At 38.7% G+C, this 27,021-nt stretch overlaps 2 protein-coding genes and 1 long non-coding RNA gene across 5 annotated transcripts in view; 2 read left to right on the top strand and 1 right to left on the bottom strand.

Annotated features, from left to right (window-relative positions):
• The window catches only part of CFAP97 (cilia and flagella associated protein 97), a 29,317-nt gene extending 17,558 nt beyond the window's left edge, over positions 1-11,759 (top strand). For all 3 annotated transcript variants that reach the window (XM_053976748.1, XM_053976746.1, XM_053976747.1), the window contains exons 4-6: positions 2,356-2,615; positions 9,014-9,164; positions 9,833-11,759. In XM_053976748.1, the coding sequence (XP_053832723.1) occupies positions 2,356-2,615; positions 9,014-9,164; positions 9,833-9,960 (539 nt within the window). In that variant the 3' untranslated portion in view covers positions 9,961-11,759. The remainder of the gene's footprint in view (positions 1-2,355; positions 2,616-9,013; positions 9,165-9,832) is intronic.
• A 2,015-nt stretch (positions 11,760-13,774) lies between these two features.
• On the bottom strand, positions 13,775-16,286 carry SLC25A4 (solute carrier family 25 member 4). Its single transcript, XM_053975599.1, has 4 exons — positions 16,112-16,286; positions 15,387-15,873; positions 14,954-15,094; positions 13,775-14,611 (listed from the first exon to the last, which is right to left on the bottom strand). The coding sequence occupies exons 1-4, from the start codon at positions 16,220-16,222 to the stop codon at positions 14,454-14,456; spliced, it is 897 nt and encodes a 298-aa protein (XP_053831574.1). The 5' UTR covers positions 16,223-16,286; the 3' UTR covers positions 13,775-14,453.
• Positions 16,287-22,199: 5,913 nt separating this feature from the next.
• Positions 22,200-24,821, top strand: LOC128806469 (uncharacterized). The gene is made up of 3 exons (XR_008436831.1): positions 22,200-22,265; positions 23,479-23,571; positions 24,541-24,821. It is a non-coding gene; the product is annotated as an uncharacterized LOC128806469 (long non-coding RNA).
• Positions 24,822-27,021: the final 2,200 nt, after the last annotated feature.

The raw sequence follows: 27,021 nt of genomic DNA, 5'->3' as shown, positions 1-27,021 counted from the left end.
TATCCCCTGGAGATCTGAGTGACAAAGTAATGCAGTGCTTGTTGAGCCCTGTGTGTAGCAATTTTTTCAGGGTTCCTTGAATCATTGTTTCTAGTAGCATTTACTGACCAGCTTTGGAGTAAAAGGGAAAGGCTTTTGTTCCATGTCATTGTTCTGGTTTTATTTTTTCATCACACCTAACAGCAGTTTACCAGTGAAAAGTGAGCAAGTCAGAAAATAGGTAGTAAGTAATTACCTTGAAGCATTTTTAATCTCTTTTCTGGCTATAGTTCATAGTTACATCAAAAGTATTTACAGTCTTTGCCAAAGTATAACCTGCTATCTAATAGTGAATTAAAAGTCATTGACCAGTGAAGGCATGAAACATGTATTTGTACCTGAAAAAGTCTTTATCCAGAATGCCATTGCTTTAAATTGATTTTTGATTAGTTGGCACCTTCCACAGAGGCAAAATAATTGTTGGAAATTTGTGCTGACAGTCATTCAGAAATTTAAATGTCTCTTGTAATAGACTTCATCATCAATAGCATTGATGCCACAAGGCTAGGTCAAGACTTGAGTTTAACAGCCGCTCTTTGTTTCAACTGGATTTCCACTTTTGCATATGACATGCAGTCCTCTTTAACCCATGAGATGCTACAGGTATATGGCAAAAGGTAAAATTACCTTTCATAGCTCCATAATAATACAATTATGTAATATATCTTCAGATAGTTTGTTCAACTTAATTTCTTCTAGCTGTGTTCTGCAGTGCTGACTTTGCTTGTTCCAATAAAGACATTCTAAAATATTTTCTACTGAGATGTATGCTGCAGATAGATGTGAGTTGTGCGGCTCTAGTTATTTTCTTTGCATTTCTCTTTGTCCCTTGTAGGCTTATCCAGATGAGTCTCGTTCCAGGTTTGTTTCCTCCAATGGTGATGACGGCTTTACTAGTTTTACTTTGAGAATAACTTACTAAACTGTAGACATATTTTTCAGGACATTTATATTGCATTAACTTGTTGGTTGGCACACGTGATCTGTGCTAGTTTGCATTGTGTCTCGTTTTTGAGGTAATTTGCATCTTTTCTTGACAAGCAAAAGCAGAATTTGCTAATGTGAGCAACTTTACAAAGCTGCCTAGGGACAGTTCTTGTCTGTATTGGCTAGCATGCTGATAGTGCAAGTTTACTAATTTCCAGATGAATGTTGAAATTCAGTAAGTGTTTGGGTTTTACATTTTGAATACTGTTCTTAAATTTCTCAAAGACAGTAACAATATTTACTTGCATCAATTCTGAAATAAAATCAGTTGGGATACTCCAAGAAATATTCCATTTAATTTTGGAGTAAGAAAATGCTCTTCATTATTTGAGTTTTTTTTCACTGTTTGGCTGCCAGGCTGCCTCAGACATCTCTTGCAAACAGATTGCTAATGCGGAAGTGTTTGCTAAGGAAATATTACTGCCTGCCTGTTTGGTTTTTGTTTTGTTTTGTTTTGTTTTCCTTTCTGCTTTGGATGCTTGTTTTGCCTGTGTGGGACTTCTAGGGGTAAGAGCGAGGGATGTCTTCTGAAGGCACTGTGATACTGGGGGAGTGTGGGGAATGGCACAAGTAAGGCTTTTTTGTCTGTGTCTCAGCTCCAAAAATCTGTCTAATCTAACCAGGTACTGCCATTCCTGTACCACAGATAATGCAGTGGTTTGATGGGGTAACACCATGACAGCAAAACTCTTACACAGCAGTTGCCAGAAGACCTGCTGCAGAGCTTTAGAAGGCAAAGGCTTAGAAATAGGTCAACAGCAAAGCTCCAGTGGAACTGTAATAAATATAGCTGGCTCTGGCTAAGAATGAACTTTTCCAGTTGTCTTGCAATTGTGCACATCAAGTTGCTGTGTATTTTTAAGTGTGCATTCTTTGTCTTGAAATCTTACTATTGTGATTTATTGTTGTTCGCTTACTATTTTAAATTTCCATGCCTCAGTAATTTTCCTTTTGTTATATGTGCTCACTCATTTCTCTCCATCCATTAAATTTACTTTTCATCATTCCCTTTGCATTTCCTCCACCAACATGATGTAATTGCTTTAGGAGTTAAGTATCAACAAAATCACTTCAGGAAGTGCATTTTGTGCCTCTGAGTCAGGCTTCCCCGGTGTAAGTTTTCTGTCTGAAACATTGTATCTATTCTACCTCTTAACTGAGATAGATACTTTAGATAAACTTGGGAGCAAAGTTGAAAACTTTTTTGTGTGCAAACATCTAAATACTAATTTATGTTTTAATTCTTGGTTCTAGTTTATGTTTAGTCCTGGGTTCCTGAAGCTGTGTTTTCTAATCTGCTTGTTTATTTCACCTTTTGCTATTTTAAAGCTTTCTTACAGTTGGATAAAAAAGAACAAAAACTAACCATCGACCAGCCATCTAAAGGAATAAGGAAAAATTACTCTTTCACAAATGAAGAAGTAAGGCAGATTGATCGGGAAAACCAGAGGTTGCTAAAAGAACTGTCCAGACAGTCTGCAAGGCCAAGGAGAAGCAGCACGTTGAAGGTGTCTGTACCACCGCCTAGATTGTACCACAGTGCCCTCAACAGGCAAAAAGAGCAGCAAAGAATTGAAAGAGAAAACCTGGTAAGTTTTGAGTGAGAATGTGGATCAGTAAATTGAGAAGGACTATCTCTTGTCAGATGAGCTGTTGCTAAATACTTAGAAGATTGATGAGGCAGCACATGGACATTTACTGCAGTAAGTCTTCAATAATTTCCATTACTGTGGTGTTGGCATAATTGTTCATGTGGATGAGTTTCTTAGATTTCCGGGAGAGAGGTTAATGATGGGGTTTCTTTCAGATGGAAGTAGATTTTAGTTTATGTGCATTTGCTCTACTTTGGTATCATTTAATTTAAGAGGAAAAACTGTTATTGTTAACACACTCAAAGCACTGGATAGCAGTCTGACTGTTCATTCTGCTTCATGCATCACAACTACTAGTTTCTCAAAAACAGGCTTGCATGAAATAAAACAATATAATAGCATCAAACTCATATTTGAAATACAGAGGATACAAAGTCAGTATCAGTTTTGGTTTTTGACTCATGGCTATCTCTGTCTTTGAATATTTTTTGCACTCTGATTGCCACAGTGTAACAGCAATTACAATAGCTTACTTTACTGGAAAACAAAAATTCAGACACATTTGTAGGGATATTGCCAGAGTTCTCAAATAATCAAAGTAGAACTGGTTTGAATAAGATACTATTAGTAATTGAACTGTAATACATACATGTAATGACATTTTCGTATTTCCTATGTATTTATCAGCGTGTTTGAAAAAGACATACAATTATAGTTAAAATAATTGGAAAATGTATACTGGAAGTAATTTATTACTTTTGACCTTCTGTGTAAGTATAGGTTGCAATTTCCTTTTCTATACACATAGAAATACAGATTCAACATGGAGAAAGTCTGATTGCCCTATTTGGCAAAATCTGTTAGGTTTTCATTCTTCCAGCTTTCAGACATCTGGATTGTTAAGTCTTTGCAAATTAGGAAACTTTCTCCCCTAGCTCCACTAGACTGCAGTTCACATTATACTTTAAAGTCTGAAAGAATTTAGCACAAAATATTGTTATAGATGTGTGATACTTGTTATTGGCTGGGGGAGAAATGTGTTTAGGTTGGTAGGAGGGTGTTGATGGTGTTTATTTCAAATGTTGAAAACAGGTCTTGCTCTACCACATGAACCTTGTTAATATGTTCTTAGGTGATGGGGAGGAAGTGTTGTGTCACAGTGCCTCAGGATAACAGTTATATGCTGTACTGCATAACAATTGATTACAGTAAATGAATGTATAGGACATTTTAAAATACACTTCTTTTTACTCAAAGCCACAACCCCTTTCTCTTATGATATATTGCAGTATTGGTTCAAGACTGTCTTGCCTTTTCAACTTTTGGATCAAAAATGCAGCAGACCTGAACACATAGTCATTTCACATATTGCTCTTTAGTACGTGCTAGAGATGAATGGTGGTTGCATGAAGTCCAAGAAATAGTACGGTTCATTTACTTACTCATTTATAGTTTAGTTGTTGTTGTCAGCAATGTGGGTGGACGTGTTTGATGTCAGAATTAATGTTAGGACATTGTGTTAGTTTAGACTATAAAAGCATTTGGTTTATTCTTTTCCCCAAACTCAGGATGATATATTCTGTTCTTCTTTTTGGATCAGTGATTCATCAGTGCAGCTCTTTTGTTTTGTTTAACTTTGCTATCATTTTTTAGAAATTTTGTTTATATTTTTATTCTGTTTGATGTATATGTACCCCTGGAGCACCACAATTTTACCATACTCATTTTTGTAGCACTTCCTTTTGAGATTACAGGTGTGACATACTTTCTCTGAGACTGTAAATGAAAGAGCAGCCCTACCCTGCTCATTGATGGGTTTTTTTTCCTTTATATTGGTAAAAGTATGTGCTTTATGAACCTGTTTTCTTCTAGTCAGCAGCTTTCCAAGCCTTCATAAATTTAAAGAGGTGGAATTGGTGGAATTCTGTGGAACTTTCTTATCAATCTTTCTTCTCTTACTTTTTGGAAATCTTTTTTTTTATACAAGGCCTGAGGGTACTGCATAGAGGATATGGTATTTGATACACCTTTGTAAAATGTCTGTTGGAGAAGGATGCAGAGTTTTGTAAATACTTCAGTAATAGAAATCTACAACAGTAGTCTCTGCAGGGGGTTAAAGAGTTTTGATGCAGAGATTTTTTTTTTGCTGGTGTTGGCACAGCTTTTATAATTTCTTGTCATGAGGTTAACAACTTGTCTATGGAAAATGTTCATTTGTTCCACCAGAACATTCTTGGAGTAATGCCTGTACTTATTGTTATCAGAAAGATTGATTTCTCCTGCAGGCATTTAGTATCGGAGATAATGCAGGAAAGTAAAATTTTAGGAAATTAGAGAGGAATCTGAGCGGTTTTGTGCTCCCTAGCTTTGTGAAAGGGTGCCAGGAGGTACAGGAAATACATGTCGTTCCCACAGACTGTGTTAGAAAGAGCAATGATGGAACAAAAAGATGCATTGTTCTGATGAACAGTAGTTCTAAAGTACTGATTAGCAATTTATGAAAAAAGCACAATTAGCAAAACAGATGACTGCTAAAATTAATGCCAGAATTTTGAAATTGCTGATTTTGACTGTGCTTTCCTAAATGGAACTTACTTTGGTTGCTTTTCAGAGCTAGCAAGATCAGAGTGTGTCTCTTGCCAATAGAGGATGCTGTTGATTCAGAGAACATTCTACTCTTGTGTTTGAAAATAATTTCAATCCCTCTTCTTCAGTGGAAGGGAACTTCAGTGTGACTGATGCATTACTTTGTTCCCATGTCTGCATATATGTGTGTCTATTTGTATTGATAAAGTAATCATTTCCACCAGTGTAAATAAGATACTGAACTTATAATAGACTATATGCCATTGAAACTTTTAATGGTTTATTGTTGGTTTTTTATTAGTTTATTATTGTAATGCCTGGCATTACATTAATATACAGCTAAGTGTTTGGGGTCCTTGAAATACTGATTTGCAGTAAGCACATCATTCTTCAGTCACTTCATCAGAACTTGGAAGCTATTCATATCTGTGTTTTCTGGTGGGATTTTCATCATTTTTACTAATTCTGACTAGGATTTAGATATTCTGTTACCTCAGTGAGCTAAGCTGCTATGTTCAGTCAAGTTCCTAGGGAACAGTGACCTTTTCAGTTCACATTGGAATTTCACTGGAAGATCTCAGCAGCTCTGGTAAGGGCAGTTCTCAAACCTTAGCTCAGGAGGGATAAGGATGTTCCTTTTTTGTGGATATTTGGTCTATCCATGCATAACTGCACATTCTTCCTATATCTCATGCTGTTACAGCTCTCTGCACATAAGACTCCATGTTCTTCATTCCCTCACATCTTAGGAAAGTTTTGAACACTTTGCAAAGTGCTTAATTTTGTGGGATCTTCTTTTCTGTACTCTTAACCTACTTTGCTTGTGATGTTGCCAGCCACATAAACTAGATAGCTGTTCAGTTAAAAAGACTTTTCTGTAAATTGAGGACTTTTAAGAGTTTTCTGACTGTTAGAGTTTGTCAGGTTAGAGCTAGTAAACACAACTGGCAATTAAAGAAAATTACAAATACCTGTATTGATAGAACAGAAAGCTGTCCTTGAATGCAGTTATCTGTTTCCCCCTAGACTCTGCAAAGGGACACTAACATCAGTGACATTAGAGGAGGCGTAATATAAATAAATTTGAACAGCTGTCAAGGCACACTAGTCAGCTGATTAGGATTCACAGGAGGTGAAACTGAAGCCTTCTGTGACTTTTCTTTTTTAAATATTCGACTTTTACTGTAAACTCAGTATTGAAGTAAAAGATGGGGGAAATATAAGCCAGGGAAGTGTTTTGCCAAGATGAGAGGTCATCAGTGATATGATATTATATATGTTTTGAGCTTGAATCGAGAGCTCTGAGCACCTACAGTGTAATTTAGAGCAACTAATAACATTCCTGCTGTTAGTCTGTTCCTCATTTTTTTTGTTCCTTAAAATTTAGCATTTATTTGGTTCTAAACACCTGAGTTATGTTTTGTAATCTGATTCTTTGATTGTTGAGATCAATGATGAAATATCTATTTACTTTAGTGATGCAGGATTCAGGCTTCAGAGATCTGGTACTTCAGGAGAACAAGGAAAGTGTCAGCCTTCTTCAGTTCATTTCTCAAAAGGAGAACATAAAGAATTAGTAGATTTATATGTATGGGTGAAAACCAACATTTGCTTAAGGTACTTGTACTATTGTACCAGGTAGTTCCTCAGATAAGGACCTCAAGACTGTAGGGTTGGTAATAAAACCATAAGAATCAGATTAGTTCTGGGTTACAGATTTAGTAGATCAGGACTGCCATTTCACTGTGTCGATGCGTTCATTTCTGCGTGCAGCAGGCTGTTTCCCACATGGCAAAATTCACAACTGAAAATAGCATGGAAATTAATGTGCCCTTGGTACAATCCACAGCAGGAGGCAAGGGGACCACAGGAGCTTTTATTCTCTAGAAAAGCTTTCCTTCAGACACTGCTGCACCACAGAATCTGTATCTGGTTTTTCTGTAGCTCTTTTTTTTTTTTTCTTTTCTCCCTTCATTAATGGCGACTCAATACTTTTCAAAATACAGGCATAAAAGCAAAAGCAGACAATTTTATTTAAACTAGAATTAAATAGGCATATATATATATATATATATATATATATGTATGTATAAAAGCCAGTGTGTTCAGAATCAAGCTTGAAATTACTGCAGTGTTAAGGTATGCAAATTCTATGAGGCTGTTACAATTGTTTGCAGACTTGAAACATGCTTGTCTTTCATAGAAAAGTCACTTCTACAATTTACCTGATCTATTTATGATGGAACTGAATGTATTGAGAGCTTCCATTTTTAATACTGAAGGTAAAATAAGTGATCTCTGCAAGTCTAAATATATACAGTTGTGTGAGGAGATGTGGATGAAGTTTTGAGAAAAATGTTGGCTATAACATTTAGAGACAAGTCTACTATTTCATGTTCTGTAACTGGCTTTAGTGAAGAGCTATTTCTAGCTGAAGTCCTTCCTTTGACTTTTGCTTACTTAGGTATTCCTGCTTACCATGAACTGGCTGGCACTTGATGCAAGCACTTGTGACATGTTACATCTGAGCCAAAGTCACTTGTCCTTTCTCTCTTGTGCACTCTGTGCAGGTTTCCAGTGCCCATGTATAAACTACCAAGAGTTTGTAGATTCCTATTATAGTTAGACAATGACATCTGGCATCTGTGAATACTGTACTATTTCCTAAGTCACTTCTTGTAAATTTTTTTCTTATTAAAAAAGACCAAAACAGTACATGATTAAGTGTGCAGCTTAATGGTGACAGTTTCTTGACCGTGCAACTATATATCCAGACAATGCATCTTATAAAGAGAGTTATCTTTAGTACTTTGGAGACTTAGTGTAAGCACAGTTTGCATTCTCTTGTTGATAGAATGCAACCTAGACCAGCAAAGGTTGTGTCATTGCCTAATGTTTGCAAGCCATCAAATGAATTGAAATTAGTTAGAAGAGGAAATAAATAGATCTATGTGAGGCAACCATTAAAGGTGCAATATATTAAAAATGTGAAGTTGTTAATTGGAAGTTGCATGTAGCTGGGTATTTCCCAATTTGTCCTCTTATCAGGTCCTTTTTTTTAGATTATTGAAATGTCTTAAACAATAAGTTCTGTTTCAAGTAGAAATAATTACGCAGAATGGGAAATTGTATCTTTAAAATACTGTGTAACTAGTTCTTCCAATACATCACTTGCCATATGATTTGCAGGGCTAATTTCAACAAGTGGAAATGATGTCTGTATCAATAATTTCAAATAAAATCTCTTAAAATTAGATTATGGATAAAATGAAGTCTTGTAGATGCTTGTGCTTTCCTTTTGAAATTAGTTTCACGGAACTGGGGTCAGTAATCCTCTCTGGGCTTCATATAGAGCAATATAAAATCGTCTGTTTGCAAAGCAAAGATTTAAAAAAAAACCCCAAACTTCTCATTCTTGTGGAAATTTAGAAGGGAGGGGTAACCAAAGGTAGGATTAGAATAGTGGAGCCCATTTCTTCACTACCTTTGGTGATAGTCCCAAATAGACATTGTTTCAAATTGCAATAAAGCACAAATTGCCATAAAGCACAGAGAACTGTGAGGTACTAAAGATGTACTCGATGTAGGCCTGATGATGTGCAAGGGATAGTTACAATTTGTGTCATAACATTGAGAAAGGAACTGAATAGCAGATTAGCCTGTGCTGGTCACCAGTGGAGGAGCTCCTGTTGTGTACTGCTAAAAATTTTGGGGCTTTTTGCAGTTCAAATAAAAGTCAATTTGTGACTGTTTTGCAGCATCTTGTTCATTCTTTCTCTTTCTTGATGACATTTTTCTTCAATACTAAGGCTTTCCTGAAAAGACTGGAAGCAGTGAAACCAACAGCTGGCATGAAGCGTTCTGAACAACTGAGGGACTATCACCGCCAGATGAGCTACCTGAGTACTTCACCTTCTCTAAGAAGGGCTAGATCTCCTTTCAGCCAGCTTAGTCCTCCAAGTAAGAACTTTGAAGTTGCAGATTATTGCATTTCTTGCAATATCTTTTTATAATTCAGAATTGTGAAGCACTTACTTGTTAAGAATAGCAAATAAGCTCTGTGTCATCTTTAGATTGATCATTTATCAAATGGAAGTCATCAAAATTATTTTTCTAGTCACCAAAAGTGATTACTATATGCACTTGATGCTCTGTTACCATCCTAAATTTCTAATAAATAATCTTGTCAATCATCTTTTCCAAGAAGAAAAAATCCCTGTAGTAAAGTGTTTCTCATTTTGCCTTTATTGAAAGAAGGAGGGAAAAACAAACCCAACCAAAAACCCCAAAATAACATCAATGAATGTTCAAATTCTCATTCAGAAAATTTAGATCTACTGATCGTAGCCTTGTTTTTCTCAGAAACTCGGTGTGTAAGACTGGGAAGTAGACAATGTGTCTCTATAGAACCATGTTTCAGATTTAAGAACCAAAGGCTTGAATTTTTTTCCTGATGATTTGTAAACAACTCATGATCAGCTCTTTTGCAGTTGTATTCAGTTTACTGTGATTTGGTTTGGTTTATCTGGTTTACTCTGAGAGCTAGGGTAATGAGTGTTGCAGTACTAACATAGCATGAAGTTTTCTGTTGTGTTGAGCGTAAGCATTCTCCCTTTGTGTGTTAACAGGAGGAACTTCAAGATCATCTACTGTACAAAGTGCATTGAGCCACAGGAACGAAAAGCCAATGTCTGATTCAGCCAGTGGGGCATTACAGAGACCTAAATCTACTAATGTTTGTGCTGCTTGGTTATAAGTGTCTTCTTTACCTCCTGTACTGAGATGATACTCAAACTAGTATTTTTAGTGTTTTTGTAAATTCTATGTGCAAAAATATTTTCTGCATTGTTCAGTGATTAAAATGCATTGCATTTTAGAGTAATTTAAAAGTAATTGCTTATAAAATGGTCTTAAAATGGTATAAAACACTTCTGTCAGTGTTTTCCATGACAGGAAGAACTTCTGAAAGAGAAGGAGTATTTAAATGGACACGTTAAATAGAAATTTAAATATTAGTCTCAGATCATAAGTGGAATTTGTATCCATAACATGGAAGGACAGAATTGCTGTACTAGAGGAGCAAAATGTAAATAAAATTTTAAAAATATTATTAATACTTTAAAATAATTCATGACACTTATAAGCATATGCTTAATTCCTGGATTGTCCTTGCTTGACATCCTGGCTTTATGTAGCAGCCTTTGAATTTTGTGGGTCATGTTCTTGTGACTGAAAGAATCTTTAACAGCAGTGTGAAGAGGTGAAAAGCAGATTGTGTATTCCTCCATGGTGAACTAGAATACTGAGGTGCAGAAGACGATGTTTTGTCACTGTTAAATGTTCAGCACCTGGAGTGTGTTTTATTTGAAGGCTGCATCTCTTAGGTCAGAAGGATTTTGGAAGTTGTACTGGACTTTGGAAGACATACTGGGATCTTTGTGTAGGAAAGAAACATCTGATATTATCTGAACAACAATAAAGACTGAAGTAAAAAGCAGTTTCAGATTTAGTGTACACAAGTAAGTTCTGGTTACTTCTCAAACTAGAGAATACTGTTAAGTAAGGGAAATAGTTCATGCTTTGCAGATACGTGCTCTTCTCAGTGGGGAGATGTAAACTTGAGCTGCAGGAAACATTTTGGAACATTGATTTTGAGTGACTACTAACCAGGATTTAGGGGAAAAAAAAGAGGCAATAGAAAACAAAGTCTTGTTACTTTTCTTGACCTGTTTTTAAATGTCATGTTCATATCTAATATTTGTAGTAATGTCAGATAAGCTCCAATAGCAACATCCATTTACGAGACGAGTAAAATTTAATGGTATTGGTAATCACAATAGTAGGTGGTGTGGTTTATTTCTGTGCATAAAGGCAGACTTTCAGTGAGCTTGTTTTGTACAACTGTAGCCTTATAAAGAGCACAAATTGTGATGCCACTATCTGTGGATATTGCTGAAACTTTGCTTGTTTCCCCAGCTTCTTCCCAGGAAGGAAATTGCTGTATTACGGATAAAGAAAAAAAAGCTGTATTTGGTAATGCTGGGTCTTTGACATGAAAAGTGTATTATTCTTTGCTAGCACTTGCATGAGGGCTTAGGCTTTCAGGTATTCTGCATCGTAACACACTTTTTACTTGGTCCTTGTGATAGTTTGGCAAACCTTCTTCACTTGGTGACCCGCAGATCAAATTTAGCTGTTTCACAGTACCTGGAACTTTTAACTTTAAGCAGCATTGTGGCAAACATATTTGTATTGCAATTATTATTCATGGTTAAAAACTGTTAACAATTTCTTTGTATAGTGCTGCTGTATTTATTTCTATTATTATGCTAATGAAAATTATTCTGTATTTAAAGATTTTTGTCCTTGAATGTGAATATCAGAGTAAGAGTTTAAATACTTCTGAATGTTCATATTATAATTTTTTTCTGCGAAGAAACTAACACAACGGGTTACTTTTAATTGCTTCATCTTATTTAACTTTGGTATGAAAGTGTCAATTTTTTAATGTCATTTGTAAATCATAAGAAATAAAATATTTAACATTAATTGTCATTGCAGTGGCTTCTCGCTGATTTTTGTAATTGGTATTAAGGTGCAAAGAAGGTTGAAGAGCTTGGTATGTAGAAAAAGATTTAATAAATGCAGGTTTTCCATTGTTCAAGTGTTAGATGTAAGGGAGTAACAGTTTTGTCATTGGCTGTAGTTTGCCTGTGACCAGCTCTTGCAAAGGTACAAAAGTAGTAGTATCAATTGACTGTGACAATGGGAGTTCAAGTAGCAATTGCAGACCATCTGCAACGTCTTCTAATTTCCAACCTCTCAGAGCTGATGGCTGCATTTTAGGTTACACTTTCAGCAAGTATTATGCTGAGTGCCACAGACTGAGGGCAGAGCTGCTTTCAGAAGAATGGTTCATTCCTTGACAGTTTTGAATTCTGACCACAGGTATCTTTATGGAGAACACTGCCTGCAATTTCCCACACTGTGCATTGGCTTTTAAACAGAAAGGAGCCATTTAGCTGTGTTTCCCATATGCTTTATTTCATGTACTTTCTCTTAGCCCAGTGGCATTTTCTTGCATTGATACTCCTTACTCTCTTTTTTAATAGTCCTTAGTCACTCTATTTTGCCTCCTTCTCTGGAATGTAACTTCTTTCATTTACATTTATTTGAAGTTTCTTTGCTTCCTCTTAATTATCTTATTCATATATACATTTCCCCCGAGTTTTTGTACATCTGCCTAGTAGAATGTCTCTTTGTAGCCAACTTAGATCTTCCCTAGCACATCCAAATGCCATTTGCAGCCTTATCATTGAGCTAAATGAGAACTGGATAGCTGGATTGTGTTAGCAAGCTTCTTATAAGGAACAATTAGGAAAATGCAGAGCAAAGAGGAAAAAGAAGGAGCAGAAACTGGCAGAGTTTTTTAAGGAAAACTAGTGCACTTTGAAAACCAGCAGAAATATCTTCTTCATAAACTTATGGTTTGATAGATTGCAACCCTGGATATTTACTATGGGAAAGAAAACAGACCAGGTATCTAGAAAAGCAAGTATTTAAGAGAGCAACCATGAAAAACGGAGATAAACGATCAGGCCAGGTTTTATCCTGGGAAAAAAAAAACCAACTGTAATTGGTTAATTTAAAAACAGTTTGTCATTTTTTGCACCAGTATTTCCCAAATGCTTCTTTTTTTCAAGTGGATAGATGTTGCTTCCAGACTCTGGTTAGTGGCTTGTACCTGCCTTCAGGGAGAACAGAACTGCTGCTCTGAATCTGTGGCAAACATCCAGAGCCTCTCATGCCAAGTGACTCTGAGCTAGGACTTGCCTGCATCTGACAAATGTTTCAAATACAGGAAAAGGATAACTGGAAGCCATACATATGAAGCAGTAAAAGATGAAGGTGAGATAAAAGTTCATTTGATTATCACTTACTTAGTCTTACCCTGTTACCCAGAGAAGTTGTGAACACCCCAACCATGGAAATGTCCAAGGCCAGGAACAGTCTAGTAGACAGTGTCCCTGCCCATGGCAGGGGGGTTGGATGTAGATGGACTCTAAGGTCTCTTCCAACACACACTCATCAGACAGCCTGTTCTTCCATGCACTCACAACCCTGCAGCATCTAAAGTTTAAAAAGTGTATTGAGCATGTTCTGATCTCACTGGTCGTTAATAGTGCAATGTGTTCATCATGGTTCAACATGTAGTTATTTTAATAACTCTTGAGTATTCAATTCTAAAATAATTTTTCAAGTAAATTAAGCAGTAATGACTTCACTATTCAATGAGATGCTTCAAAGTTAAGGGTAATATAAATAAATTATACAAGCAGCTAAAACTAGGTGGAAGCTTATCTCTAAGATCTCTGTCTGCAGTACCCTTAAACTGAATCAATGTGGTTTTGCAGTTGTGGATTTATCAATATAACCTCAGTAACTTCACCTACCTAAAGCTCTGTTGAAAAAACTTTCAAAATACAGCCACTAACAGTGTCCTGATTAGCACATCACCTTGGAGGACATGCTTGTAATGTGTTCAGTGTACTGAAAACAACAGGAAAAAATTCATTAATATATTAATTTATTTCATTTCAGTTTTAGTTCAATTGAACATCAGAGCAGACAACTTTTTCCTTTGTGACAATACAGGGAATTTTTGAAACACTGTATTTCCATATTTTACAAAGTATGTCTGAAAAATCAGATTATGGTTTCAAACATATTACTGTATAGTTTGTCAGGGAAGAGGCTACAGTTAGGAACTCAGCCTAGGGCTTTAGTATAGTTTATTATTTCAGATACACTTTTCACTTAATAATATATTAAAAAATAGAGCTTTAGAAGAAAACATGATTTTAAGTCATGTCATCACAGTGTTGGGTAGCTAGAGACATTACTTAGTATAATAAATATTTATGACAATCTATTAAGAATTCACAATATTAGATTTTAGTCTAGGTATAGATCACTTATATTTTGTCTTTAAACAAAATCCATTACCTGCAATTTGAAGTATAATATATACACAGGTTCCAATACAAATGGTGGAAAATATATATTTTCTCATAGAAAATATAACTGTGATGTTGTGGACAATTTCTAAATTAACGCGTCCTTATCTCTGCCACATACATTACTCAAATTTTCCCTAGGAAATATTTTGTTGTCCATTACATCACAAGTTCGTATTTTTAAAAAAAGTTGATTGAGAACAATTGAACTACTGCAATATGATGTTATGTCTTAGACATACTTTTTGATTTCATCGTAAAGTACTAATACAAAAGCTCCGCCCATGCCTCTCAACACATTCGACCAGGCACCCTTGAAGAACGCTTTGGATCCTTCGTCTTTAGCTATCTTCCTCCAGCAATCAATTGTGCCCTTATACATAATATCAGCTGTGGAAATAAACACAAAGGTTAGAAGGCTTGAAGTTATACAGCAAGTATGTTTCAAATGTTGTATCTTTAAAACAATAAGGAAGACACAAAGTACAGCTGAGGATTTAAAATTTAGTAATCAATTAAGGAAAATTAATTCTCCATAGGAAATCAAGTAATTTCTCAGTCCTATAGATCAACATGATAGAAATAACCAGCAAGGTGTTCCCTGTAGGTTTTTTAAAGACTCCAATGAGGTTATTAATTTTCTGTAAGACAAAAAAATACCCAGTATCTCTTATCTTATCCTGACGAAGAGAAACTTTCTGAAGCCAGAACCAGAGGAGCACTTATTCTTACCTCCCTTTCGGCCCGACTGCATCATCATCCTACGTCGCACAGTATCAAAAGGATAAGAAACCAGCCCTGCCACTGCAGTGACACTCTGGGCAATCATCCAGCTCACTATGATGTGCACATTCTTTGGATCAGGCAACATACCTGTCATCAAGAACAAATGAACAGAATCAGTACAGAGGGAAAGGGCTGTGGGAAACATGGCTGTGGAAAGAATAATCACCCACCAACCCCGGAGTCAATCCAAACCCAAGGCATTTCAGAACAGCAAGTAGAGGGAGGCACGAATGCACATCAGAAACACCTGTGCACATTTCTAGCACTGCACTCAACTGGTGCTGAGCCAAGCCCTGCTTGTCCTTGTATTGCCAAGTGCCCTAGAGCGCCTTTACTGAATGGATCTTCCCTTGCAGTCACTCCTCCATGCACTTCTTACCCTTGGCCGTATCGTATACCCCAAAATAGGCTGCTCTGTAGATGATAATGCCCTGGACAGACACACTAAATCCTTGGTACAAGCCCTTCAAGCCATCAGACTTAAAGATCTTCACAATGCAGTCGCCCAGGCCGGAGAACTCCCTCTCAGCGGCTCCTTTGCCCACATCAGCCGCCAGCCGGGTCCTGGCAAAATCCAGCGGGTAGACGAAGCAGAGGGAGGTGGCTCCCGCGGCACCCCCGGACGCAAGGTTTCCTGCGAAGTAGCGCCAGAACTGCTTGTGCTTGTCCACTCCGCCCAGGAAGATCTGCTTGTACTTGTCCTTGAAGGCGAAGTTAAGGGCCTGGGTGGGGAAGTACCGGATGACATTGGCCAAGTTGCCTCTCCAGAAGGAGGCGATGCCCTGCTCCTTGGGGATGCGGACTATGCAGTCCACGATGCCCTTGTACTGCTTATCGGCCGTAATCTGTTTGCTGGCATGCTGGACCTGCAGGGAGGAAGGAGGAGGACGGCACGGTGAGAGACGGGCACCGCAGGGTGACCCCGCACGCTGAAGGGCACGGACGGGGCCGCCCTGCTCCCGCCACCACGAGGCGGTGCTGAATGTCCCGGGCAGCGTAACCGGAGCCGGCCAAGCTCCTTCCCATATTTAGTCACGCCGGGCAGCGCCCGCCGAGCCGGCACCACCTGTGGCGCGGTACCGCCGCCCCCCGTCGCCCCCTCACCTGCAGCAGCAACTTCACTCTCTCGATGGGGGCGACAGCCGTCTTGGAGACGGCGGCGGCGATCCCGCCGGCCAGAAAGTCCTTGACGAAGCTGAGCGCTTGGTCACCCATGCCGCGAGCCGGTCCGACAGCCCCGCCCGGAGAGAGGCAACGAGCGGACACTTCCCCACCCCGCCGGACAAATGTCCCCGCGGCCCGCGCCGCCCCGCTTATAGCCCGCGGCCTCTCGCGATAGGAGGAGGCGCCCCCCCGGGCCGCGGGCATTGGCTGCGGCCCGCCGGGCCCGCCCCGCCATGCTCCCCGAGCGGCGGCCGCGAGGGACGCGGGGCCCGGGACGTTTAAAGGGCAAATTAAAGTTATCTGGTGCCTGCTGGGGAACGCGGTGTCAGAGCATGTGCCCGCTGTATTTATAGCTCCCGGGAGGCACCGGAGGGAAGATGGGGAGCTGGCAGGAGCGCTTCAGGCTGCGTTAACCGTTCCGTGCAGGCGAGAGGCAGCGGCTGAGGGCTGAAAGCCTTCCCGGAGCCAGCTGAGAGTGCTTTAAGCCTTGCCCTCATGCGTGTGCATTCACGCAGAGAGGGGCCACGGGTGTCGTGCCCAACAGCAAAGCTCCCCAGGGATGCAGTGGCAGTCTGGAAGGTGCTGCTGTGTTCATAGGCATCAGTGACCAGAACTGGACTGGAACTCTCTCGAGTTAAGTCCAGAGAGCTGCTTCATGCTGTACGCAATGTGTGGAACTTGAAGGCATCGAGGTCTTTAAATACCCCAGCATGCTCTGGGACTCGGCTTTCCCGAGGAGGAGACAGCGTGCCTTTCTGCATTATACCCTCATTTCACCCTGCAAGGTCAGACCCTCGCAAGACCCACAGGCAATCCCCTCTTCAGAGAGAGAGAGGGAGGGAAGAATGGGAGGAGACTGTGGGAAGCACATGCCCAGGCATGCTGAAGTTGCTTGACTGGCACCAAGTGTGAAAGAAGAGTAAAGGCTGTAGTGAAGCTCTGCCTTTATGCAGCATCTGGTTCTTAGAAAAATGTTTGAGTCTCAAATGAAGATGAAATGGCTCCCCCATTAGTTTCTCATCCTTACCTGTTTCTCATCTGTTCTTTCTGGCTGACCCCCATAAGAAAACAGGAGCTTATGATTCATTGTTGGGTGGCTTAGTTGTGGGGAATAGTTATGTAAAAGGCAATGCAGGAAGGTATAGATACATACCAAGGAGTTTGCCTTACAGAGCTAATAAGACAGAAGAATGTTATACCAAGGAACTCATAGGGGTCTCTTTTGATTTGGTAATATGGTATCAATAATGAAAATAGAATTCATCTTAATGTAGATGCTAAAATCTTGGCTGTTCAACAAAGAGACATTCTTTACAGGGCAGTGCATCTCTTCTCACCTATGTGTTTGTTAGCATGAGTCAATAGGATGATACATTTGATTACCTGTCTCTCCTGCCGTCTGCTGCTCTTAGGTCTGTTGAGGTCTCTTCTCATGAGCCTCAAGTGTGAGAAGTGGATGCCAGCTGTGATTTCCAGAAGCACCCTTTGTACCTTGGCCTCCTGAGAAGATGGAGCCTTTGCTCAGCTTCTAAGAAAGGGGAAGAGAGCCTCCCCCTCCCCCAGGAGATATTTCCCCAAGCAAGGACCAAAAGCAGATGCATAGGGGAAGCATAGGGGATCCCTAGAATTGGACTCAGTTGAAGGGAGTTTTGTTTAACATATGTGGCTGCCTGCTACCTTTGACCTTTCCTTTTTTCCCCTCATACTTCACTCATCAGGTCTGGTGTCTCCTCTTTTCACAGGAAAGCAAACACCCCTTTAACATTTCGAGGCTACTGCTGCTGGTTTCACACAGATCTTGGGGACAGCGATGCTCACAGCTGCTGCCCGACTACCCAGACTGATAAGGTCTCCTTAGGGTGTGCACTCAGGTGTCAATCCTGCTGACTGGGGTACAATGAGTGGGAGATGGGAGAGTAGTGGTGGGATGCTGCTGGGGAGGAAAGGCAGTGGGGGTCTGAAGTAAGACTGGAGTGGGAGTCTAGCCTGAAAGGATTGTTTGCCAGCCCCTTCCCCACCATCTTTGATTTAGATTGGTGGGGGAGTTTACTATTTTTTTTGTTCATTTAAATTGTTGGGGATTTTAAAATGCCATTTTAAGAAAGTCTTTATCACAAGAATTCTAGATAGTTTTTGAAGTTATTGTTGGGTATCATCATCACATTCACAGAGATTGTTTGATCTGATATTTCTGTAGCAGTAGTATTGTTTACCCTTAACTGCCAATATTTAAAGAAAGGACTGCATAGTGATTGAGTTGCCCCTTTTTCTGCTTCTGCTCTCCCTTCTCTGAGCCCAGATATCTATTTCCAGGAGAGACTTCGTTTCCAAACAGTTTTAACAAAAGCAGGGCTGGACCAGGACATGTATTGGCTACTTTGAGAGTTATTCTTAATTTGTTTGATTTTTGCTCCAAATGCCTGATTTGGATCTTTCCTATGTATGGTGTTGAGGGGGCAGTTTGCTACTTAGTGTAGAAGTTCAAACATATCCTGTAAGGAATTTAGTGCTAACTCTACCAGTACCTTGAGCATATGATTTTATAGGACTAGCTAGAAATGTCATCAGAAAAAGCTAAAGAACCTTTGGTTTTCATACAGTTAGTTAGTGTTTGTTATTCAATATTCTGATACTTTCCTAGAGAAATGATTAAAACAGTTCTGAAAATGCAATCTCTCTGAATTACTGAAAACAATCTTTCAAGCTTCATCTTCCTTAGATCTTTGAAGCTTTGGATAGATTTTTTTTTCTAGGCTGAGTTTGTGGGTACTCCGCACTGCTGACATAGCATAAAGACACTGCATTTTTTTTCTTAAAAATTCTGAGTTAAAAATAACCTAGATCTACATTTTTGAGAGAGATTAGTGACTGACTGCATTGTGCTTTGGTATGTGAATAGCCACCTTGAAACACTACAGAAGATCAGCTTTTCCAAAGTAGTGCATATCCTTGTTTACTTACATATCCAAGATACTGGAAACCTTAGCACTGAGGCTAGGCCAGACACAAAATGAAAAAGTTTTTCATCGAAAGTCAGCAGTCCGAGCCTGATGGCAGACACAAGGGGGAGCACAAGGAATCGGTCAGTACATCCTGACTCCCAGCCTAGACAGTGGTGAGTAGACAGTGTATTGGGAAGATGCCAAGAAGAAATATGTTGGGGTTTTTTTCAGGATTTTTGGAGTTGTAGTAAGTCCTCATTTTTAAGATTGATGCATATTTGAAGTCAGAAAGAGGAGAGTAAGAGACCCAGAACAGAGCTAATTGAGGATAAGAGCTGAAGAGGACTAATGAGGTTGATGATGACAAAGATGATCAAGAAGGACAAAGTAGTGTGAGCTTTGAGTTTGTTTTGGGCAGGTATTAGCGAGGGTTATTTTAGCTGGGTGTTGGTATTACCTGTCTTAGGAGCATATATTGAGCTGGAGAGAGGGAAAATTGGCCAGTAAGTGTAAGCAGCACATTGAGAAGCGTTAGTGCTGGAAATAGCAGTAAGAGTCAGCATAAGGTGTGTTTGTTTATTAGAGCATGTCTGTAATGTGAGGATGAGGAGTTGGAGGAGGGTCAACATTCCAGAAGAAAACTGAGGAAGTGGATAAAAATTAATATGAAATGGGCCAGGAGTTCTATTGTAACAGGACAAGTATGAGACATAGAAGTAGGAGGGAAAAAATACCCGCCCTGTGACACAAGGAATAAACTTGTAGGAAGTGAGCCTTTGGCAAGGATTTGTGCAGAAGATGTTCAGGAAGAGAGCTCTTGAAAAGTGCTTCATTTAATTTGGAAAAGTGGGATAAAAATTTATAAGGATGGCACAGCTGGAAGGGAGACAATTAAATGGTTGTGGATGAAGTAAACCTGATCACAGATCACACAGGAATTTGAGGCTGGGCAGACTGAGTTATGTGTTTGGCAATCATACTTCATAATTCACAAGATAGGAGTGGAGAGTAAGAAACAGAGCAATTCTGCAATCAGTTTGTGCTACAAAAGAAAGATAAGGAGGAAGTGGGCTGAGATTGGATGGGATATTCTCAATCTGATGAGATGAAAATCATGGAAAGAGCAGGTGAAAGGATATGAGGAAGGACATGGCAGGCGAGGGAAAGATCAGAGAAGAAGGATGGGATAACAGAGGTCAGGGGAAAAGCAATTCTTGCTCCAGACCATGTCAAAAGAATGGCTCTTTCAGGGGGCAGAATACTGAGTGAGAGGTGCAGGGGAAATAAGTGGGCCAAAGCAAGGAGACATACAGCTGACTGCTACAGAGTGCCACCAAGGACATCAGCATGAAGCTTGGAAGCTTCCTGAGGATGAGTGTGGGAAATAGTGAAGAAGGGAAGAAAGTCAGTTGAAACCACAGAAGGCTGATAGGAGGAGCTGGCTGACTGGGTGACAGTTCTTCAGAGAGGAAAAGAGCTGAGATATTGCTCAAAAGCAGACAAAATGTGATGGAGATGGTGAGGGTAACCTCAGTGTGAGAATAAGGGCTGGGATGGGATGGAGAAAATGGAGGTCTCTGTAAGAGACTGAATCTGCAGAGAGTCAGGCAAGGGCTTCTAGAATGTGTGGACACTGGGATTTAATAGGTGTGTGGGAAGTATTCAACGTGTATCTCCCAGCTGCAGCAAGTGAGGAGAAGAAAGGGGAGTGGACCAGGCAGAAGAACAGGAATACAAGAAGGGCCAACTGAGCAATGGTAAAGTCTTGAGAGTGGGAATAGAGCTTTCCAATGGTAAAGTCTTGAGAGTGGGGATAGAGCCATAGAACTAAACCAGCAACTATCTGGTACTTAAACCAGACAAACACTAATTTCTGCTACTCTAGTTGTTTGAAGAATTGCAATCGCAGTCTTTACTCTGAAATTAATTTCACTTCTCTATAGGACTGTACAGTAAATACTTGGTATGCTGCAGACAGAATAACAGTTTTGCTAAGATTCAGAACTCCAGTGGTTTTTCCTCATAGGTCTCAACATACCTTGAGAACAAAAATAATCTTTTATGTCACAGGTGTTCATTACAGTGGGTAGTTAATGGAATCTACATGCTGTCATAAACATTTACAGTACTCTAGAATATCTATTAATTGATTATTAATGCAGTCATGACATAAACATAACAGTACACATTACAGATTTTGGTAAACTCATAAAACAGAGGTTTTGTGGACAGTTTGCAAGCCATGTATGTGGACAGTTTGCAAGCAGATTAATGACTTGTTAGACTCCATAATAGTTAATTTACTATTTACTAGCTCTTCTTTGGTAAATAGATTTTGATATAAAGCATAACTCATTATCCTCAGACTGCATTTTGGAAGAAAAGACAAAGAAAAGTGAAATGACTTTCTCAAGGTCATTTTGTCAGTGTGTGGTACAGCAAGGCATGAATAGAGCTTTCCAAGTTTTGCCAGATCTCTTTTGCACATGCCATTATATTAAAAGTCAAGATTATATTTGTTCTAATAATACCATTAAAACTTATTTAGAGCAAGCATAAAGCAAAATTTGAAAGCCTACTTTGCAGCTGAAAGGAACGTTGTACTTTTTCTTTTGGTATAGATCTCTGCAGAAAATAATTTCTTTAGTAATTTCCAAACATGTTTCATTACATGGTGAAATGTAAATCCCTTCTTGGATTCAGTGATTTTCAGGTTTTGTGCTTCCAGAAAAAAAAATACATGTTGAGAGGATCTCTGACATTTTTTTTAATTCGTTGTTTTTTAAATTCTAGTTTAAATTAATTTTACATGGAAGAAATGAGATCTGGATAGTGTTGTGTTGTTTGCAAAAACTGTGACCTTCAGGGCAAGGTTTGAATCTCAAGAAAAGTCTATACTTCCAGGATCTTAATTGTTATGTTTGATAGATACTTGAAGCTTCATTTTCCTAGTTACTACCTTGAAATATTCTATATGCTATCATTTTTTTGTCTTATTTTCTTGAGGTAGAAGTTGTGCTAAGAGATAATTAGCATTGTGCTTTGCTTTTCTACATGTTCCAGTTCATTGCCAGGGATGTGCTTGTCATGGTGTTCACCAGATCTCTTGGAAGGTGTGACAGCTGCCAGCAGTATCAGCAATGCCTGGACAAGTGTGTGATCAGAGCAAAGCCAAGCTATGGCTGAAGCCCTCTGTATTTTCCATAAGACACAATTTTCTCTTGCTGCTAGTGCGTAACACATCTTAGCAGTAACATTTCAAATGTGTTTTATGTCCTGATCAGGAAATAAAGTTCTTCACCAAGTTCTCCTGCTTACCTAGTGGGATTTTTAAAAAATGTTTGTTTGTTTCCAAACTGGAGAAATGCTGCGTTGTGTGAATGCAGAATTCAGACGCACCTGCTTAAGTTCCATGACCTAGAAGATAGGTCTGATTTGTTTTCAGAGCTTGGCAAAACAAAGCTACTAAAAAGTGAAAGTAATAATGTAGACTTTTCTGACCTGAAGTTTACAATATGTTCTTCTTCAGAAAATCTTCTGTGTTGGAAGAATGTCTAGTATGAGACCCAGCCCTCTTTGCATGGTGCAACATTCTTTACATCACTCGTGCAATCCCCTGTGTAATGACTCTTGTGTTCAGCTTTCCATAACTCTAGTGACTCTTGCATAGTTTTCAATTGCCTGCCTCTTCTTAGAGTTGTAGGGATTTGTTCTTCTTAGGTCCACATAAACCAGTAATTACCATTTTAAATCATTCATACAACATTGGTGCAAGTCAGAGTATATGAGGAAATCTCATGTAGCGTTTTAAGTAGGGTTTTATTTTCTATTTTGCTCAAGCTTATTCTTCTAAATATTGTCTTAGTATAAATCTTAATGGGATAATGTAAGTCTTTGTTCAATTCAAGCTGGTCTTTGCTTTTTTCAGTACATCTTCTTATCATCCTTCATGTTGCAGTTTTTTTGGAGTATCTAAAATTATTTGAGTTGATCTTTTGTTTGTTTTGTTAATCTTCTGTTTTCTATTTTCTAAGTTGTTTCTGTGTGTGATTTTACTGCTCTAGGTATTTTTAAATCATTGTTTCAGGTAGACAGATTTGAATTGTTAAATTTTTAAGTGATTTATTTGTTTTCCATCAGCTATATATATCAGACAATATATCTGGTTATAATACAATAATTTTCTTTTTAATAAAAGTCTCAATATTGTTAGCCCTTGCTCAAGTTGTTGCCTCTTCATTTTCAGATATTTTGTAGAGTTTCTCATGCTGTGATTTTACTCCAGACTAGTCTTTCTTCTGTGAAATAATTCATAATAGTTCATAATTGTCTTGCTGACAGTAATTTTATTTTCATATGTTGTAGGAAAAACTGAAATTATTTCCGACAGTAGTATATATTTAACGGAATCACAGCTTTTTGCACAATCTGATAACTGCACTGCAATAGAAAAACAAGGTAATAATATTTTTATAATATAGAAACAACTTCATGCGTTAAATGTAGATGTAATTTTTATGCATACTTGCAATAGCTATTAGCACAACAGTTCTAATAAAATTTCGAGCTTATTTTCAAGTAAGTGAGAAATAAATGCAGTGTATTATTTAGTGAATGAATCATCAGGTTTTTGTCATCCTACCCTGGTTGAATAGACCACAATTACATTGCTGTTATAATTTAAAATTGTGTTGATTATAACGCCAGAAATACTTTTTAATAAATTGAAATATCAATCTTTCTGTATTTTGAAAGAAAATGGCAAATTAAGGTCGGTTCCATGCCACACATTATTAAAATGCATGAAGGAAAAAGAAGGTCTGCTGAAAAGCCAAAATCCCAGCAAGTGGGATGCTGATATTGAAGACGACAATTGCCCTGCTAAAGAGTGAGAAAAATGAGTGAGAAAATCTTTAGATGCTAGAGTTTATGGGGTTTGTGGCATAAAAATACCCCCTTCATGGGGTATTTCAATGCTTCAAAACTCACTGGGGAAAAAATCTAGTTTGAGTCCCAGGTCCAAAAATTCCTTTGAATTTGATTTTTTCCAGATGAGCTGATATATAGGATATGAAAGGGAACAAATTATGGGGAGAAAAGCAGAAGTCAGGAAACAATTAGCTTATGTGGTATATTACATCAGCTTGATGAAGAAAACCAATCTGTATTTCATTCATTCCCAGAGAATGCCAGTTTCTGATTCACTGGGAATTCGGTTTAATACTTTCTTATAAATCTTAAGAAATAAATGAAGATACTGTATTAACATTCATTCTTAAATGTTGCTGTACTATTTCAAATTGACATATGTATGTACGGTTATAGGTAGGTATGAATGAATATATGCTGTGAAATTTGCTTACAGTTCAACACTGTAAAAGGAATTGTCCTATTGCTCCATTTAAGTTCTTATTTTCTGTTTTCCAGACACCTCTAAAGGGATAGAAGACAAGGGGTGTTCGGAGTATATATAGTGAGGAAAATTGAGATGTGAGGAACAATGGTGCAGAATGAAACAATCTTGAAATAGTCAGCCAGGGGTAAATTATCTGGACCTCATCAGTTACTTCTAGGATCATAGTGACGGGGGGGGGGGTCACCCAGAAGCTGTGCGAGTCTACTGCTTCTTTGTGATTTGCCTTTCAGATGTTACAATGTTGTAGGTTGGCACCCTTTTTTCTGCATAGAACTAGACCAGCAACTCAGGTCAGAAGAAACAGTTCAAATAAAATAGATCTTTATGTAATTTAAAATATCTCTCTGGCTTCCATACATTTTCATCAATGCTATGCTTCATTTTTTGAGGTGTTTTTGAAGTTGTAGGCTTTCTTGTTCACTGCTAATAATCCACAGACTGAGAGAGCTAACGCTAAATGAGTGAAAAATTGTGAGACAGTAGTGTTGCAGGAACCCAGCAGCTTATTCTATACTTCAGTCTCCTGTTCTGCCCCTCACCTCTGCAAAATGAGATTAAAAAACCCAAATCACCATAACCAGAGCACTTCCCTTCCCCTTATTCCTCCACTTCTGAAACATCCTCAGTTTGAGAGAAGAAGAGAGCCCATTGATGTAGTTTTGGGAAAGCTATCCTAAAGCCGTGCACTTTCTCCTACTTGGCACAGCTTGGCAGGGGAGGTTGTTCTCAGTTTTGAGCAGCAGTGATGTGGATGGGAGGAGGTTGATTACAGCAAGGGATGAGAAGCATGCATTTACATAGTCTCCTTTTCCCTGCTACCTCTCCACTCTCCAGCAAGCATGGGTTTATTTTAGCATTGGCCTTCTGAGGCAGGATTAATTTTCCCCTGAATAGGTCAGGCTGGAGCAGAGCCAGGAAACATGGCCTTTCATAGCTGGGGTGACTCAGGAAGGCAGAGATACCTACTAAGTAGACAGGGCCTATAACTGCTGGGGCAATGCCCAGTGCAGGAGAAGTATCCTGGAATAACCTTTCTGATAAACAGCAGAAAAGTCCGTATGGAGTCTTTTTCCAGAAGCCGATGCCAAGCTGAACCAGGCTGTAGTGCTGCCCTCTGCTGTTTGCGTTCGGGGAAAAAAGTTAGTCAGTGATGAAATCCCGCAAATCCAAAAGTATCACTAGGGAACCAGTAGCAGGTGACCACGCGCTTTCAGCCTCGCATTTCAGGCAGTGCTTCAGCCAGGTGAAATGTTTCCTTGTATCTTCACTAGCAGCTTTGATCATAGTAACAGAACATAGTTAATAGTTTTCTTACCACTTTTAGCGCTGATAGGGCCCTTGTGGCTCTGCAAAGCAGCTTGTGACAAATCATGCTTTTTGATGCGCTTGTTTGTGTTTCAGTGTGCAGGGGAGATGCAGAGAAAGAAATTCCCATTAGTAATTCAGATTTTTAAAACTTTGATATACTTATTATTATGTAGAATTATTACATTCCCTACTTAGACATATTTGATACAAAGTTGTATAGAAAGTTACAACCATCTTGTCTAAATACATGGTACCTGGAGGTGTCCAGGACCTTTTTACCATAGCTAATCCATCAGGCAGCATGGAAGCAAAATGGAAGTAATCTGATATGTCATCAGAATTAGAGGGAATTGCCATTAAGGGGTATTTCCTGGCCCTGATGCAGTACACTCCTGATAGACTTGGAGCCTGTGTAGCCTTGAGCACTTGCACATCTGCAGATACCCCAGCAACTGTAAGATGTATGTTTAGAGTTCTGCTCTGGAACATAACAGCTGGGCTGGTTTCATGGCCCTAATGAAGTAAATGAGTTTGTGGTGTATGATTCCAGAAACTCACTACTTCACTTCACAAAAGAGGTGTTAATGTTAAGCTTTGATTCCATCTTAATGCTTGTATCTTTAAATGTGATATGCATGTTTCACTTTTTGATACTGATTTTAAAACACTTGCCTTCAATTTCTTTGTCACAAATATCCTGTCCCGACTGCGTGGGATTTTGACTTAGCTATCAATGTGCCTGTGGCTCCCTTTCAAAGGAAAGAAACTTTCATTTTACAACTAATAAAAAAATCTATAAAATCTAAATAAATGCAGAACTAATCAGAACCTTGTGACTCAGCTAATGTTGTACAGTGATAAATAAAAGCAACTGTAGTAATTTTTCCTGTCAGCAAATCGACAAATTATTGTACAATGTGCAGAGGCTTGTGGTGACTTGTTTATGCAGGCAGTTAATGAATAATAAAATAAATAAAAGCTTCTTTCAAAATAGGTGAGTTAATTAATGATTTTTAGAGGTGTGATTTCAATTTGGGAAGTGGCTGTAACAGTGGGGCTGTGAGGCTGTTTATTGGCTTCCTCTGCCTTCAGCAGTGATACTTTGAATTCTGTTAGAGCAATCGTTTTCTAACACTCAAGCGTGCAACCTCAAACTGGACTTTAAAGGTGAGGACTTTTCTGCT

The sequence above is a fragment of the Vidua macroura genome, chromosome 4 (genome assembly GCF_024509145.1).
Source record: "Vidua macroura isolate BioBank_ID:100142 chromosome 4, ASM2450914v1, whole genome shotgun sequence".
Classification (NCBI taxonomy): Eukaryota; Metazoa; Chordata; class Aves; order Passeriformes; family Viduidae; genus Vidua; species Vidua macroura.
The sequence above is the reverse complement of the archived record's forward strand: the minus strand, read 5'-3'. Positions and strand labels throughout refer to the sequence as shown.

Excerpts from the sequence above, each read along its gene's own strand:
- SLC25A4 (XM_053975599.1), bottom strand. The coding sequence starts at position 16,222 with ATGGGTGACCAAGCGCTCAGCTTCGTCAAGGACTTTCTGGCCGGCGGG. Across the intron at positions 15,095-15,386 it reads GGTATACGATACGGCCAAGG|GTATGTTGCCTGATCCAAAG; the intron begins GTAAGAAGTGCA and ends TCTTGATGACAG. Across the intron at positions 14,612-14,953 it reads GCAGTCGGGCCGAAAGGGAG|CTGATATTATGTATAAGGGC; the intron begins GTAAGAATAAGT and ends TTATTTCCACAG.